The sequence below is a fragment of the Aegilops tauschii genome, chromosome 7 (genome assembly GCF_002575655.3).
Source record: "Aegilops tauschii subsp. strangulata cultivar AL8/78 chromosome 7, Aet v6.0, whole genome shotgun sequence".
In the NCBI taxonomy this organism is placed as follows: Eukaryota; Viridiplantae; Streptophyta; class Magnoliopsida; order Poales; family Poaceae; genus Aegilops; species Aegilops tauschii.
In genome coordinates this window covers 5,476,471-5,494,136 of record NC_053041.3, presented here as the reverse complement: position 1 = coordinate 5,494,136, position 17,666 = coordinate 5,476,471, and the positions used below count along the sequence as shown (strand labels likewise).

General features: G+C 46.3%; 1 protein-coding gene across 1 annotated transcript in view; it reads left to right on the top strand.

Moving 5' to 3' along the window:
• Positions 1–17,666, top strand: part of LOC109765889 (uncharacterized) — a 92,974-nt gene that overhangs the window by 13,417 nt on the left and 61,891 nt on the right. The window contains exon 2 of the mRNA XM_073503462.1: positions 3,791–3,797. Coding sequence (XP_073359563.1) covers positions 3,791–3,797 — 7 coding nt within the window. The remainder of the gene's footprint in view (positions 1–3,790; positions 3,798–17,666) is intronic.

Below are 17,666 nucleotides of genomic sequence, written 5' to 3'. Positions count from 1 at the left end.
ATCATTACAAGTACGAGATAAATAAAAGGTTAGTCCATCCACGGAAATAAAAATTTAACTGAGTTTACCACTTGAGCTTGTTCATCGGGGATAAATTTCCACGAGGATAGATATGGATATACTGATCATGCTACTTGATCATGGATACGATGACTCGGAAGGATTTGACTCTGCAGAGTTTGTACTTTAACCACAGCCAACGGATTTCAGTAGTCACGGGGACTAGTTCCGTTTACGGTGTTTTGGAAGAAACACATCTAACCAGTACACACCCATTTAACATTCCGAAGCCAGGGATCACCCTCGGCAACGTTCAAGAAAAACCTTGAGACGGGGAGGCTACAACCTCGCGTAGAATGGGATCAAATTTCTATACGGGTGCTCTAAGGGGTGCCCCCCTCTCGGTCCCAACCGGAAACACCCATGCCCCCTGACCGGATGACTGGCTTTAATCCAGGGCCATGGAACCATCATCCCGGCCCCTCTGTTTGGTGTGTACACGGAAAGAGGTTACCAACTTACTAAACCGCATTCTGGCAGAAAACATGTGGTAGCACGAAAGGGGAAAGAACGATAACGTGACTCCGTCCACGTTAACGTCGGAATTTTCAACGGAAGACGTAAGGCTGGCATGCTACAACAGTACCACCTCACTGCCCTTCATGTCACCACATGACTAGGCCATCTCTCATCAGAGATCTCAGTAACTTTGGAACACACGGGTAGTTGCCTCACATGCAACGAGATACCCACCGATGCTCATATGTCATGCACAACCTTTCACGCAAACATGCAAAACACCTATCATATCAAAGGTTCGAACATGCTTGCCTGGTTTGGAGAAGTCGGAGTCTAGCTCGGCGAAGTTCGCGGCTCCGTCACCTCTCCCGGAACCTACGGCATAACGAAAACGGGCAATAACGTGAAAACCAACGCGTGCATAAAAACTTCTCCAAATAAATTTCAAATAAATTCCAAAAAAAACTAGACAAAATTTTAATACTGTCAGAAAAAGAATCACTCAAAAATCACTTTTTATTAAAAAGTTATAAGGGTTTCTGTCCAGGGACTCATCTGTAATGAAACAGAAAAGTTCCAGAGGTTAAACTGAGAAAGCAGAAAACGGTTCGAATAGAAACGCGTAAGCCCACAGAGAAAACGTACTCTGCCAGAAGGCGCCTACAGAAAACGGTTCGCGGGGAAAGAAATAGAGGCTGACGTGGGGGGTCCACATGTCAGGTTTGAAAACCTCGCCGGCGCCCGAAGGCTGCGGTGGTCGCCGGCGTCGAACCTCGGCGAGTCAGGGTGATCGGAGTGCACCAAGAGTATCAGCGTGTCCTTCCGCGTCAGTGGGTGGTGGACTTGGGCGTCGGAGAGCACCACGTCGACGGTGACACTTTCTCCGGCGGACGGCGGCTCGGGCGATGGTGGGGAACTCCGGTGGTGTGCTGCAATCCTCGAATTGAAGCGCGGGTCAGAAGGAGGGATGCACTAGAGGGTTACTGGCAAGAGATGGGAGGCAGGGGTGCACGCACGGGAGCGAATCGAGCTGGGTCCCGTGGCGGGTCGCGGCGGCCGGAGTTGAGGAAGGAGACTTCCTCGGGGCTCTCCCAGTGGCTAGGCAGGGTCTTGGTGGAGTGCAGAGGTGGTGTGGGCACTAGCTGGAGCTCGGGGCCTCTATTTATAGGCGGCTCGAGGGGGTGGCCGTGAATGGAGGATCTCCGGCGAGCGATTCCGGCGAGGCAGTGGCTTGGCAGAGGATTTAGGTGGCCAGGCAGCACCAGTGAGAGTTACTGGTCCCGTTCCACTGCTAAACTCGGTCGGGCATGGCGTAATGGCGTCGGTCCACAGTGGGGTGGCCGCACGGGCACAACGGCGGCAGAGAGCGCGCTCCGCGCCCAGCGGTTCACGACGAGGGTGGCAGTGCGCATGGGGAGTGGAAGGCCACGCGGCGGCCTCCGGTGGCTTGGGCGGCGCAGGGTGGCGCCGTCTGCGCTGCGTCTCCCTCTGGCGGCCGCAAAGCCGCCGCTGGCGTCGGTCACGGGGCGGCGCACCTCCTCCAGCACGTCACCGACGCCCGCAAACATCCAGGCGCTCGTGCGGTGCAGAGGACAAGGGGGAGGGGACAGGGAACGCGGCGACGCCGGGGCAATGGTGATATTGGCATCGGACACTGAAGAAAAGACAGTGAACCAACCACTGTAACTAAATTTGACTGAACCTGATAGAAACAGTGTCCAGCAGGTGTTCGACAGAATGATTTGGTATGAAGAAAAATTTTCCTGGGGCTGGGACTTGGTGAGGTGACCTCTCAATGCACCCAGAGGTTGCCTGATTTTTCTCAGAATTTCTGGAGAAGGATTTGAATGAATTTCATCAAATTTGGGAAATCTGGTCCAAACTTGCAGCAAGTGTAGTTTGAAAATTTTGAACTGAAGACCAGTGGATCTTCATGGATCCTGGTTGAGGGTTCAAAGGACTAGGAGGGGAAAAAGGTTTGGGAATAAAATTCAAAGTAGAAAGTGTAGTTCCTTTGTAAACCTCCAAGGGTCAAGATATGAGGCAGAAATTGTTTTTGATAATAAATAAGTGGAAATAAATATATGGAGAGGTCCAACTTGCTGGATTAGAAGTAAATCATGATCCAAAGGTGAGGAGAGGTTTATGAGAGTGGATTTGCACTAAGGTCATGGCAAGAGAGGTTTTGTTGAAAGTGGCAAAGAATCATTTCAAAGGCCATAGTGCATTTTTCAAAGAAATTTTCAAAAGCCATTTTTCCCAAGTGAAAGGCATTTTGGTTTGAGTCCAAATCACAGAAAGAACCTCCAAGACCAAAATCAAGTCTTTGGTGAATCCAAATACAAATCCTTGCCCAAAAAATATTCTGAAAGGGAGAGTTCTTTTCTAAAAAAAAATTAAAATACCCTCCCCTCAAGTCTAATAATTTTTTTTTGAAAAAGCCAAATAAAATTTTGGGTGTCACAACACCTACCCCCTTAGGAAAAATCTCGTCCTCGAGATTTCAGCTGATCCTCGAATAGATATGGATATTCTGCCTGGAGAAAATCTTCCCTTTCCCATGTAGCTTCATCCTCAGTGTGGTTGCTCCACTGAACCCTGAAAATTTTTGTTGTTTTCTGACGGGTCCTCCTTTCAGACTCTTCCAAAATCTTTACTGGCCTCTCTCTGTAGGTGAGGTCTGGTTGTATATCAATGCTTTCATGAGGTACATGCTTTTCCGGGTTACTTACACATTTTCTCAATTGTGAGACATGGAACACGTCATGGACGTCTGACAGCTCCTTGGGCAGGTCTAGTTGGTAGGCTACCGTGCCTCTTCGTGCAATTATACGGAATGGTCCAATAAATCTTGGGGCTAGCTTTCCCTTAACTTTGAACCGTTGCAGGCCCCTCATAGGAGATACTCGTAGGTATACGGAATCACCGGGTTCAAAGCTGACCTCGCGATGCTTTTGATCGTAGTAGCTCTTTTGTCGGCTTTGTGCTGTCTTGAGTCTGTCCCTGATCTGTTTAACTTTCTCCTCGGCCTCCTTGAGCAAGTCTGGGCCGAAAATACGACTGTCGCCTATTTCTGACCAATTAAGTGGGGTACGACACCTCCGTCCGTAGAGTGCTTCAAAAGGTGCCATCTGTAAGCTGGCTTGGTAACTGTTGTTGTAAGCAAACTCGGCATACGGCAAACTCTCTTCCCAACTGGATCCATAGGTGAGCACACAGGCTCTCATCATATCCTCCAGGATTTGGTTTACACGTTCTGTTTGTCCATCAGTCTGAGGGTGGTACGCTGTACTGAAAGCTAGTTGTGTGCCTAGAGCTTGTTGCAGGTGATCCCAAAATTTAGAGACAAATTGAGTGCCTCGGTCGGATATTATAGTCTTTGGGACTCCATGCAAACAAACTATACGGGAGAGATAAAGCTTGGCTAGCCTTTGAGTGGAGTAGGTTGTCTTCACGGGAATGAAATGGGCTACCTTGGTTAGCCTATCTGTGATGACTCATATGGCATCATTCCCGCGTTGTGATCGAGGTAGTCCGACAATAAAGTCCATCCCAATCTCATCCCACTTCCATTCAGGTATCCTGTTTGGCTGGAGTAGCCCTGCTGGCTTTTGATGTTCGGCCTTGATGCGTTGACATGAATCGCAACAAGCAATGAACGCGGCTATATCTCTTTTCATACCGTGCCACCAAAATCTTTCCTGAAGGTCTTTGTACATCTTGGTTCCTCGAGGGTGGATCGAGTATGGGGCGGTGTGGCTTTCGGTTAGGATTTGTTGCTTGAGTTCCTCAATGTTAGGTACGCACAGTCTGTCTCCGTACCATAATATTCCTTCATTGTCCGTGACGAACTCTGACGCTTTTCCAAGACTCACTTTTCTCTTTATTCCCTCGATGCTGGGGTGCCCTTGCTGAGCCATCTTAATTTGTTCCACTAGGGTGGGATGTATCTCCAGATTCGATACGGTGCCCTCAGAGACTAATACCATGTTGAGCCTAGCGAACTCTTGCTGAAACTCAGGCCTCAAGTTTTGTGGATTGTCATTGTCCGGGCTGGGGTTCTGACTAAGGGCATCAGCCACTACATTTGCCTTCCCTGGATGGTAGTGAATGCCGACATCATAGTCCTTGACCAATTCCAACCAGTGTCGTTGGCGTAAATTTAGTTCTGGCTGTGTGAAAATATATTTGAGGCTCTTATGGTCCGTATATATTTCACAACGATTTCCCAACAAAAAGTGCCTCCACTCCTTGAGTGCATGTATGACTGCTGCGAGCTTCAAGTCATGTGTTGGGTAATTTTCTTCATGCTTCCTTAGTTGCGTGGAGGCATACGCGACAACTTTGCCATCCTGCATCAGCACACATCCGAGGCCCTTCCGGGATGCGTCACAATATACCTCAAAGCTCTTGTGTATGTCTGGCACGGTTAAGACCGGTGCGGTTGTTAGTTTCTTCTTGAGTTCTTGGAAGCTTTTCTCGCATGCTTCTGTCCATACAAACTTCTTATCTTTCTTGAGCAACTGGGTTATTGGCTTTGCCACAGTGGAGAATCCTTCAATAAATCTCCGGTAATATCCAGCCATTCCTAGGAAACTCCGAACGTCGGTCACGTTGGCTGGTGGCTTCCAGTCAAGTATGGCTTTGACCTTTTCTGGGTCTAAGGCTATGCCTTCTTGGTTCAATATATGACCCAGGAAACCAACTTGCCTTAGCCAAAATTCGCACTTGCTAAATTTGGCGTACAATTGGTGTTTCCTTAATTCTCCCAAAACGATTCTGAGGTGCTCAGCATGCTCCTTTGGTGTTCTTGAATATACCAGAATGTCGTCAATGAACACCACAACAAATTTGTCAATAAACTTCATAAACACTTTGTTCATGAGGTGGACGAAATAAGCGGGAGCGTTTGTCAATCCAAAAGGCATCACTGTGAATTCATATAATCCGTATCTGGAGGTGAATGCTGTTTTAGGGATATCTTATGCCCGTACTTTCAATTGGTGATACCCCGATCTCAAATCAATTTTTGAGAACACCTTGGCTTGCGCGAGCTGGTCAAACAAATCATTTATCCGTGGCATCGGATATTTGTTTTTGATGGTAACCATATTGAGAGCTCGATAGTCTATACACAATCTCAGTGTCCCATCCTTTTTCTTGGCGAATAAAACTTGCGAACCCCAAGGTGAGGAGCTGGCTCGAATAAATCCTTTGTCCAATAATTCCTTTATCTGCTTCTTCAACTCTACCAATTCTGAGGGTCCCATCCTGTAAGGTTTCTTATAGATGGGAGTGGTGCCAGGTGCTAGTTCAATGCTGAACTCAATTTCTCAGTCTGGTGGCATGCCTGGTAGTTCTTCAGGAAATATGTCTGGAAACTCGCACACCACTGGAACCTTTCTCAATTCCGAAATGTCCATTTTGTTCAAATTTGGTCGCTGTGACCGTGGTCTTTCCTGAGCTGTAACCTTTATTGTCTTGCCGTGATGATGAGTGAGGATCACAGTCCGATTGAAACAGTCAATAAATCCTTTGTTGGTGGTCAACCAGTCCATCCCTAAAATGACATCCAGTCCTTTATTTTCCAACACGATGAGGTTTGCTTGGAATGGTAGTCCTTCGAACTCAATGATCACTCCTTGGCAGTAACTCTGAGCGATTTGTTTATTTCCGGGGGACTTGATGATCATAGATTTTTCCAAGGGAAGTATCGGAAAACCATGTTGCAAAACAAAATTCTTCGAAACGAACGAATGGGAAGCTCCAGAATCAAACAAAACCGTGGTAGGTACTGTGTTGACAAGGAACGTACCGAGCACGATGTCTGAGGCATTCTGCGCTTCTTCCTTGGTCACATGGTTCAGGTGACCCTTCCTGTGGTTGTTGTTGGGATTGAAATTGTTGCGCTTGGGGGCTGGATTATTCCCACCATTGTTTGGCTTGGGGGCCGAGTTCCTTGGTTTTGGACACTGTTTGGCATAGTGTCCTTCTTCACCACAAGCATAGCATGTGACCCCTGGACGGTACGTGAACTCCTTGTCTCTGGCATGAAACTGTCTGACGGGCCTTGGATCAGTAGTCATGGGTTTCCTTGCTTCTGTCCTTGGGACCTCAGTCCTGCTTCGGTTGTTGCGAGCAAGAGTCATCTTGTCCCTCTTTCGCTTACGGATATCTTCCAGACTACGGCGCTCATTCTCCAAGGTAATGGCCTTGTCAACCAGAGTTTTAAAATCCGGGAAAGTGTGTACAACCAGTTGGCATCTTAGTGCCGGTGCCAGGCCGTCCAAGAATTTCTCCATCCTCTTGTTCTCCGTCATGTGCTCGTCGTAGGCATAACGAGATAGCTGGGTAAACTGACCGTTCTATTCTGTCATTGACATGCCTCTTTGCTTGAGGTCATCAAATTCTCTCTTCTTGATTTTTATGATGCTCCTGGGGATGTGCGCCCCACAAAAGCCTTCCTTGAACTCTTCCCAGGTGATGTTGTGTTCACTGGGATGCATGTGTAGGAAGTTTTCCCACCATGCTGCAGCTGCTCCAGTAAGGTAGTGTGGTGCATAAAGAACCTTCTCATGATCTGAACACTAAGCAATAATCAGTTTCCTTTCGATGTCACGAAGCCAATCATCAGCTTCAAGTGGCCTATCGGTGTGAGCAAACGTTGAAGGGCGAGCCTTCTGTAATTCAGACAACTTGGAGTGTGGCTGGTACGGCTCACGGTGGTTTCCCATATTGATGACGTGGTTCATCATCTCTTGGTGCTGTTGCTGGCTTTGTTCGAAGAGACGGCATACTTGAGACAAGGCTGCTTTGCTGTCCTGTTGACTGGACTGTCCCTGAGTGAAGTTGTTGCTAGTCTGAGTCCCAAATACTTCTTCTGGCTAATTGGGCATGGAACGAGTCCATGGACGAGACATTTTCCACTCTGGGGTATTATTTGCGAAAATCATGAGAAGAACTGCGAGGTGCAAGGAAAATCTTGCAAAGACAAAAATTTAAAAGATCTCAAGATTTTCAAGAAAACATAAACAACTCTGCACGGAGAAGAGACGCTTAACACAAATCTTACACGCGAAACGCAAACATACGATACAACACTCAGGATGTGTGTACACATTCCTGACATGTTATTAGCACACTCTCGGGGGTGCAGCGAGCACAACTACTACAAACTAGCGTACGGATAAAACACATCATACAAGCAGACATAACGCGCGGCTACTCGGCGCTCTCAGTCGGAGATGGTGACGATGACCTTTCCCTTGCCGAGGGCAAGACTCAGCGGTGCAGGAGATTCAACCTCCACCTCCTCTCTAGCAGGCTCCTGGCGCGAAGCACTGCGCTGCGGTGATGGCGCGGGGGCGACCGGTGGCAGTGTGGGTGCGGCAGGCGGTGCAGCCCTGACTGGAGTAGGAGCGATGACTCGGTCGAACTCCTCAGAGGTAGGCAGACGGCGAGCAGTGGCTAAAATGGTCGGTGCATAAGAGGCTGAAGATGAGACGAAAGTCAGAGGCGGTGCTGTGTGAAGAAGCTCCTTCCTGCAGGTAGGACCGCCCCGAACTAAGTCCATCCGGGCAGCCACAAGATCGTCCATGAGGTTGTCGAAAGACTCCTCCAGAGCCTTGAGATACTCCACAACCATCTCGATGGCTTCATCTCGTTCTCCCCGATGGCAGGCAAAAGCATAGTGCCAGGTATATGGCACATGGCATGGGAGGTAGCGGTAGCGACGAGTCTTCATCACAGGAAGGATGTCCCGAAGACGAGCTATCGCCTCACGGGCAGCCATCTGCATGGCATGCCTCTCCGTAGGCATGGCCCTTCCCACAAAACGGAAGTGGCGTGATGCAGAACATCCTCCCTTGAATTGCACCACGGCTTGGTGCATAGACACGTCGTCACTGAGCTTGTGCTGGTAAAGTGTGAACTCCGGGAGAGTCGCTGGCCCGATCGCGAGCTTGGTGACGGCAACGAGGAGCTTGACAAAACCCTCGGGCACGTTCGTGAACACTCGAGTCTCGCAGTTGCTGCCAGCCATCTACAAAAGTAGGCAAAAATTCTGAGTAGTCAAGTCATAAATTTATGATGACCAACAGAAAATAGCTACAATTGCAAAATGCTGAAAAAGCACAAAAGACGCTAATAACCGATTAGCGATCGCACCTAGTGGCTTCCTACAGTCAGCCTGGCTCTGATACCAAGCTTGTCACGACCGGTTTTTCAATAAAATATTTATTGAGAGACCAATCCCTTTTACGGACCAGTAAAGAAGAATTCCTTCTCACTGACAGACAATATCTTGGTCACAGAAGACAAATACCAGGAGTACTGAATATAGTACAAGGTTGAGCGGAGACTGCTCAACAATTTATTACATGCACGCCGATAAAACATAACGGCGGATAGGGTGGCATAACTACTAACTCACGATAACAACGGTGGTGGAAATATCACAGCGGCGCAGGTGATATGACTCCTGAAAACTACAGCTCTTCGAGCGTCGGGGTGAGGCTCGAGGAGACTTATTTCGGGTGGCGGAAGCGTATATGATACAAGTGACCAATATCCAGGATCGCACGGGGCTGACTGGGACTCCTCTAGGCGTCGGACTCACTATCAAACTCTTCATCCATGAGATCGCCTTCGTCAACATCTGGCCAAATCAACAAGCCAGGTGAGTACTATGAAAGCACTCGCAAGACAGTTCGGACATAAGATATAACAAATGTAAACATGATGCATAAGAACAGGTTAACAAGTGCACTCAGACATAGAGATAATACTGCGCGGGAAATAAAAGAGAAGTCGGGCGGTAGTCCTCCCGAAATCCCAAAATAATATACTGGGTGCCAAACGAGGGTCTGAATGACTCCTCGAGAGGAAAAAGCAAGAATAACAATGCCGTAGTCGGGCGTCAAGGCGACACCACATAAAGGGCTTATAACAGAAATAAAAAGCAGTGCGTGGCACAGTCGGACGTCTGAGCGACATCACATAAAGGGCTTATATTGAAAGTAGAAGACAAACATGCCACGGTCGGACGTCTGAGCGACATCACATAAAGGGCTTATATTGAAAGTAAAAGACAAACATGCCACAGTCGGACGTCTGAGCGACTTCACATAAAGGGCTTATATTGAAAGTAAAAGACAAACATGCCACAGTCGGATGTCTGAGCGACATCACATAAAGGGCTTATATTGAAAGTAGAAGACAAACATGCCACAGTCGGACGTCTGAGCGACATCACATAAAGGGCTTATATCGTAGCTCAATAATTCAGTAGCTCGAGAATATAAATCATTACAAGTACGAGATAAATAAAAGGTTAGTCCATCCACAGAAATAACAATTTAACTGGGTTTACCACTTGAGCTTGTTCACCGGGGATAAATTTCCACGAGGATAGATATGGATATACTGATCATGCTACTTGATCATGGATACGATGACTCGGAAGGATTTGACTCTGCAGAGTTTGTACTTTAACCACAGCCAACGGATTTCAGTAGTCACAGGGACTAGTTCCGTTTACGGTGTTTTGGAAGAAACACATCTAACCAGTACACACCCATTTAACATTCCGAAGCCAGGGATCACCCTCGGCAATGTTCAAGAAAAACCTTGAGACGGGGAGGCTACAACCTCGCGTAGCATGGGATCAAATTTCTATACGCGCGCTCTAAGGGGTGCCCCCCTCTCGGTCCCAACCGGAAACACCCATGCCCCCTGACCGGATGACTGGCTTTAATCCAGGGCCATGGAACCATCATCCCGGCCCCTCTGTTTGGTGTGTACACGGAAAGAGGTTACCAACTTACTAAACCGCATTCTGGCAGAAAACATGTGGTAGCACGAAAGGGGAAAGAACGATAACGTGACTCCGTCCACGTTAACGTCGGAATTTTAAACGGAAGACGTAAGGCTGGCATGCTACAACAGTACCACCTCACTGTTCTTCATGTCACCACATGACAAGGCCATCTCTCATCAGAGATCTCAGTAACTTTGGAACACACGGGTAGTTGTCTCACATGCAACGAGATACCCACCGATGCTCATATGCCATGCACAAACTTTCACGCAAACATGCAAAACACCTATCATATCAAAGGTTCGAACATGCTTGCCTGGTTCGGAGAAGTCGGAGTCTAGCTCGGCGAAGTTCGCAGCTCCGTCACCTCTCCCGGAACCTACGGCATAACGAAAACGGGCACTAACGTGAAAACCAACGCGTGCATAAAAACTTCTCCAAAAAAATTTCAAATAAATCCCAAAAAAAAACTAGACAAAATTTTAAGACTGTCAGAAAAAGAATCACTCAAAAATCAATTTTTATTAAAAAGTTATAAGGGTTTCTGTCCAGGGACTCATCTGTAATGAAACAGAAAAGTTCCAGGGGTTAAACTGAGAAAGCAGAAAACAGTTCGAATAGAAACGCGCAAGCCCACAGAGAAAACGTACTCTGCCCGAAGGCGCCAACAGAAAACGGTTCGCGGGGAAAGAAATAGAGGCTGACTTGGGGGGTCCACATGTCAGGTTTGAAAACCTCGCCGGTGCCCGAAGGCTGCGGTGGTTGCCGGCGTCGAACCACGGCGAGTCAGGGTGATTGGAGTGTACCAAGAGTATCAGCGTGTCCTTCCGCGTCGGTGGGTGGTGGACTTGGGCGTCGGAGAGCACCACGTTGACGGCGACACTTTCTCCGGCGGACGGCGGCTCGGGCGATGGTGGGGAACTCCGGTGGTGTGCTGCAATCCTCAAATTGAAGCGCAGGTCAGAAGGAGGGATGCACTAGAGGGTTACTGGCAAGAGATGGGAGGCAGGGGTGCACGCACGGGAGCGAATCGAGCTGGGTCCCGTGGCGGGTCGCGGCGGCCGGAGTTGAGGAAGGAGACTTCCTCGGGGCTCTCCCAGTGGCTAGGCAGGGTCTTGGTGGAGTGCAGAGGTGGTGTGGGCACTAGCTGGAGCTCGGGGCCTCTATTTATAGGCGGCTCGAGGGGGTGGCCGTGAACGGAGGATCTCCGGCGAGCGATTACGGCGAGGCAGTGGCTTGGCAGAGGGTTTAGGTGGACAGGCAGCACCAGTGAGAGTTACTGGTCCCGTTCCACTGCTAAACTCGGTCGGGCATGGCGTAATGGCGTCGGTCCACAGTGGGGTGGCCACACGGGCACAACAACGGCAGAGAGCGCGCTCCGCGCCCAGCGGTTCACGACGAGGGTGGCAGCGCGCATGGGGGAGTGGAAGGCCACGCGGCGGCCTCCGGTGGCTTGGGCGGCGCTGGGTGGCGCCGTCTGCGCTGCGTCTCCCTCTGACGGCCGCAAAGCCGCCGCTGGCGTCGGTCACGGGGCGGCTCACCTCCTCCAGCACGTCGCCGACGCCCGCAAACATCTAGGCGCTCGTGCGGTGCAGAGGACAAGGGGGAGGGGACAGGGAACGCGGCAACGCCGGGGACTGGTGAGATTGGCATCGGACACTGAAGAAAAGACAGTGAACCAGCCACTCTAACTGAATTTGACTGAACCTGATAGAAACAGTGTCCAGCAGGTGTTCGACAGAATGATTTGGTATGAAGAAAATTTTTCCTGGGGCTGGGACTTGGTGACCTCTCAATGCACCCAGAGGTTGCCTGATTTTTCTCTGAATTTCTGGAGAAGGATTTGAATGAATTTTATCAAATTTGGCAAATCTGGTCCAAACTTGCAGCAAGTGTAGTTTGAAAATTTTGAACTGAAGACCAGTGGATCTTCATGGATCCTGGTTGAGGGTTCAAAGGACTAGGAGGGGAAAAAGGTTTGGGAATAAAATTCAAAGCAGAAAGTGTAGTTCCTTTGTAAACCTCCAAGGGTCAAGATATGAGGCAGAAATTGTTTTTGATAATAAATAAGTGGAAATAAATATATGGAGAGGTCCAACTTGCTGGATTAGAAGTAAATCATGATCCAAAGGTGAGGAGAGGTTTATGAGAGTGGATTTGCACTAAGGTCATGGCAAGAGAGGTTTTGTTGAAAGTGGCAAAGAATCATTTCAAAGGCCATAGTGCATTTTTCAAAGAAATTTTCAAAAGCCATTTTTCCCAAGTGAAAGGCATTTTGGTTTGAGTCCAAATCACAGAAAGAACCTCCAAGACCAAAATCAAGTCTTGGGTGAATCCAAATACAAATCCTTTCCCAAAAAATATTTTGAAAGGGAGAGTTCTTTTCTAAAAAAAAATTTTAAATACCCTCCCCTCAAGTCTAATAATTTTTTTTGAAAAAGCCAAATAAAATTTTGGGTGTCACAGCAGTACCACATCTTCACCACAAGTTTATGCAAGCGGGATTAGAAGCTCCATAAAAGGGCTGTGAACGCCGTTGAGCCGGCAGTTCCCCGTTACTTGTGATGGTCTAAGCAGCCCATTGTGTGGAGTCGTGAGGATCACCCGCCCCGGTTTGACAATCCGGGTCACTTGGCTTTGGTGGTAGTGCCTCAGGTTGGAGGATATAAATTCACTAAGGTACTCATGGACGGAGGTAGCAGCATCAATATCCTTTATTATGAAACCTTCCGTCTCATGGGGTTGACTGGTAAAAATCTTAAGCCGTCAAACACTGTCTTTCATGGGGTGGTGCCTGGTAAGTCGGCATACCCGGTTGGTAAAATAGCTCTGGAGGTTCCATTTGGGGATGATTATGATTCCACGTCTGAGACATTGACCTTTGAAGTGGTGAAGATCAAGAGCCCTTATCATGCTCTGTTTGGACGGCCGGCTTATGCTAAGTTCCTGGCAAGGCCTTGTTATGTTTATCTACAGCTCAAAATGCCGGGTCACAAGGGGACAATTACGGTGCATGGAAGCCGGAAGATAGCTTTGGAGTGCGAGGAAGATGATGCAGCCTATGCTAAGTCTGTCTGCGCAACAGAGGAATTGAAGGTTTATAAAGACAATGTTGACCCGGCAGACATGACGTCTTTGAAAAAGCCAACTACAGAGCATGATCCGGTCTTGAAGTTTAAGTCGGTAGATGACACCAAGCTGGTTGATTTCGTACCTGGTGATTCATCCAAGCAGTTTACTATCTGTGCTAATCTGGATCTGAAATAGGAAAGCGTGCTCATCGAGTTCATCCATGAGAACCGGGACATCTTTGCATGGAAGCCTTCTGACATGCCAGGTGTACCGAGGGAACTTGCTAAGCACACTCTTAATATTGATCCGAAGTTTAAGCCGGTAAAGCAGTTTCTTCGTCATTTTAATGAAGAGAGGCGTAAGGCCATTGGGGAAGAAGTGGCCCGGCTCATGGCGGCCGGGTTCATCGTTGAAGTTTTCATCCTGAGTGGTTGGCTAACCCAGTGCTAGTGCTTAAGAAGAACGGCACTTGGGGTATGTGTGTGGATTACTTGGACTTAAATAAAGCTTGTCCGGCTGATCCTTTTGCTGTCCCTCATATTGATCAAATTATTGATGCTACGGCGGGTTGTGAGCGTTTGAGGTTTTTGGATGCTTATTCTGGTTATCATCATATCAAAATGGCAGTTAAGGACCAGGAGAAGACAACTTTCATCACTCAGTTTGGAGCCTTCTGCTATGTGTCTATGCCTTTTGGGCTCAAGAGTGCCCAGGCGACCTAGCAATGGTGTGTGCAAAATTGCCTTCATAATCAAATCGGGCTCAATGTTCATGCTTATGTGGATGACCACTAGTACAGCGAGTGTAACATCCCAAAATTTTCCAAATTTTGGAATGTTAATATTGATTGAATTGCTCTCATTTTCATAGGGAATTAAAACTTTTTGAGTCCTTGTTTAATTTATTTATTTAAAAAACCATGTTAAAAATTGTATAACATTTTGGTCCAATAAAAAAAATATGGTTGGGAAAGTTTATTCAAGAATTCAAAGGGCATTCAATTCGTTTGGAATATTTTGAAACCACATTGAAATATATGAGTGAGAATAAAATGACTTTCTCAAATGTGGTGGATTAATATTCCATTTGGGGTTCTTTGAATTTTTGAGTTTCATTGGAATTGGATCTTATATGGAATTTTAATGCCATTTAAATATTTCCAAAGTATTCAAATAAAATTTAATGAGAGGAGATAATGTGACTTCTTCAAAAAAATATTATTTGGATATATTTAATATGGTACAATTACCTTTTGTGAATTTGCAAAACTCAAAATTGATATTTTTTTGTGTGTAATTTAATTATGTCCATAAAGAATGAATTGTAGTTTGTGCACACAGATAATTTTATTAAAATTGGAAACTATATTTATTAGGCACAAAATTATAATTATGTGCTTGTGAACATTTTTCCTTTTGTCTATTAAAGTTTTCTGTGCAATATAAGTATTAAAAAAAACTAAACCTACAGGCTGGCCCAACTGACCGAGCAGCCCACTAGCGAAGCCTTCGTCTTCCTCCTAGTGCACATCTGTACATTCACGTACAGAGAGACAGCCATGGCTAGGCTGCACCCCAACGCTTCCTCTCCCTTCACTCCCCGCACCATCTGACCTCCTGAATCGTCACCGGCGCCCTCCCTCGACCCTTTTCCTTCCTCAGTGCGCCATGGAGACTCCCGTAGTGGCCATTACAAGGCAGAGGAACAGCCACCATCTGCTCGAATTCTGACCTCCCCCTCTCCTATAAATAGTACCCATAGGAGCACCTCACAGCCATCACCCCCTCCCGAGGAAACCCCTCTCTACCTCGCCCTCCTCTGTGAGCAATTGCGCGCCGGAGTTCTGCAGCTCCGGCAGCCGCTCCACGCCGCCACGGGACGAGGCCAAGCCCGGAATATTTCCCAACGGACTCCCCTTGTCAGCCTCTTCGCTGTTCATCTGCTACTTGACGTCGGGGACCGTCTTCCACAACTCCGGCGACCAACTCCGGCAAGCCTCCTCAAAATTCCGTAAGTGTTTTTATAGAAAAATATCCAAACTTTGGAAATTCGTATCTCCCAAACCATATGTCCGATCTCGACAAATAAGATATCCACGGATTCTTTGGAACCTGTAGTTTTTTTATGAAATTATAAAATTTCACTTTTGAGCAATCTAAAATTTAGTTTTGATTTAAATGGTAAATTGAATATTTTTTGCCATATCTTTTAATCTATAATTCATATCAAAAAACTTATTATATAAATTTTGATCGTTATAACCATACCTATCTGTTAGGACCCATACCTTAATTTTTCAACCATGCTTAGTTCATGTTTTAGCCTCTACACCATAAAATCACGTTCCTTACTCATAATTTAACATCTTCGACCAATTAAATTGTATGCTTAGATAAATCTCTTAGATTGATCCCTACAAATCTCTGTGGTCATATGTTACTACCACACAAATTTGGAGTTACTAAATTATTAGTTTCAATTCCCTAAACTCATAACTTTCAATTCCCATAGTCGACCACAAGTCTAATATTCTAAATAGTTTCTTTATGGAAATTTGGTTGTCAAAACTTGTCTCTCAATCACTCTATATATTGACACCATGATCTTCCCTTGAACCAACTTGACCACCCTAGAATAAAATCTATGACACATTCCCATCCAAAGAAACTTCTTATCTCAACCATAGCCACCACATGGCAATTATCCTAAGAATGTGTTTGTATTCTTAATTTGAATCTTTTATTTGGATCTTTATTTGAATTGTTGTGTGTTGAAGTATTTTCTTTCATCGTTAGATATATCGTAAAGTAAAGGAGTGACGATAACAAGTAGGGAATTAACTTCAAGACTCAGGCAAGTTGCAAATTGATCATGCTTTGACCTATGTTTTCATATTATGCATATTCCTTTATATTTTAATACTATGCATGTTTTATAATAGTTTTACAAGTATTATTACTAGCTAGAGCCATAGTTCAAGACTTGCAACCATGCTTGGACACGCTTGCACAAAATGGGTGGGATGAAAACCAAAGTTGTTTTAAACCTTTAAACTTGCCTCTTTTGGGGCAATGTTTTGTGAAAACTTTTGGAAAACAAAACTATATACTATTATACTTCTACTCCCTGGGCGGAATGGTATTGACGGGAGCGTCTACAAGTGATTGCGCCCATCGGGGTCTTGCAGTGAATGCGCCCGACTGGGGTCTTGCACACAGGTTTTTTTGGTGGGAATTGCCGTCCAGAGGACTGAGATCTTCCAAGTACAGTTTGATGTAGCTTCCAGTACAGCCACATGCTACTATGGGCTCTGGCTTAGCTTAGTACTAACGGGAAACCCTACCCCAGGACCACCATCGGAGAGAGGCCTTCGTGCCGAAGTTGCGGGCGGCTTGGTGGTATAGGGGGCTGTTACGGAAAGGCTTCGTCACAACCTCCTCCTAGTCGTACACCCAAGTGTGTAACGATAAACAGGGTTGGTTGTGTCATGTGGGGAACGTGTACGACCTCTGCAGAGGGTTTAACCTAATCGATTAGCCGTGCCCCCGGTTACGGGCAATTTTGAGCAACTGAAGACTTGGACTGAAGAAGAATCTTCCCTCTCTTTTCTAAAAATCTGTTTTAAGGGTTAAAGTTGAGGAATGAGCACAGTGAATGTGTTTCACTTCAACCTTATGTATGTTTTAAACTATTTTTGGAGAATGAACACTGGTGCGTATATCCAAGTGTCTCACTCCTACCTTTTATACTAAAAACTATTTCTATTTCAAAAGAAGTTTACAAAATTTACTATAGGAGAAAACTGGCTTTATGCAAAGGAAACCTCCACCAATACTTACCCTGCATATATAATCTGTTATACTTTCCTTTGCAACTTGCGAGTACATTCCACGTACTCATCTGCACCTGTCATGTGCAGATCTCGACAGATTAAGAGACGATAGGGATATGGTCTACACTCAACGAGCCCAGTGGCGTTGATGGAGCCTAACTTAGCGACTACATATAATTCCGCTGTATTATCTGCTAGCTTGAGCTGTGCCTAAGGTATGATTATATATATATATATATATATATATATATATATATATATATATATATATATATATATATATGGATCTACCATTGTAGTAGAATGATATTCATTTTTGTTACTGTGTGTGCTAGCTATGATCCAGGGATAGCACAGTAAGCACAGAGACTTGGATTTTACCAAATCCGGGTCGTTACAGCGAGCTCCTAAACAAACGGCTTAAAA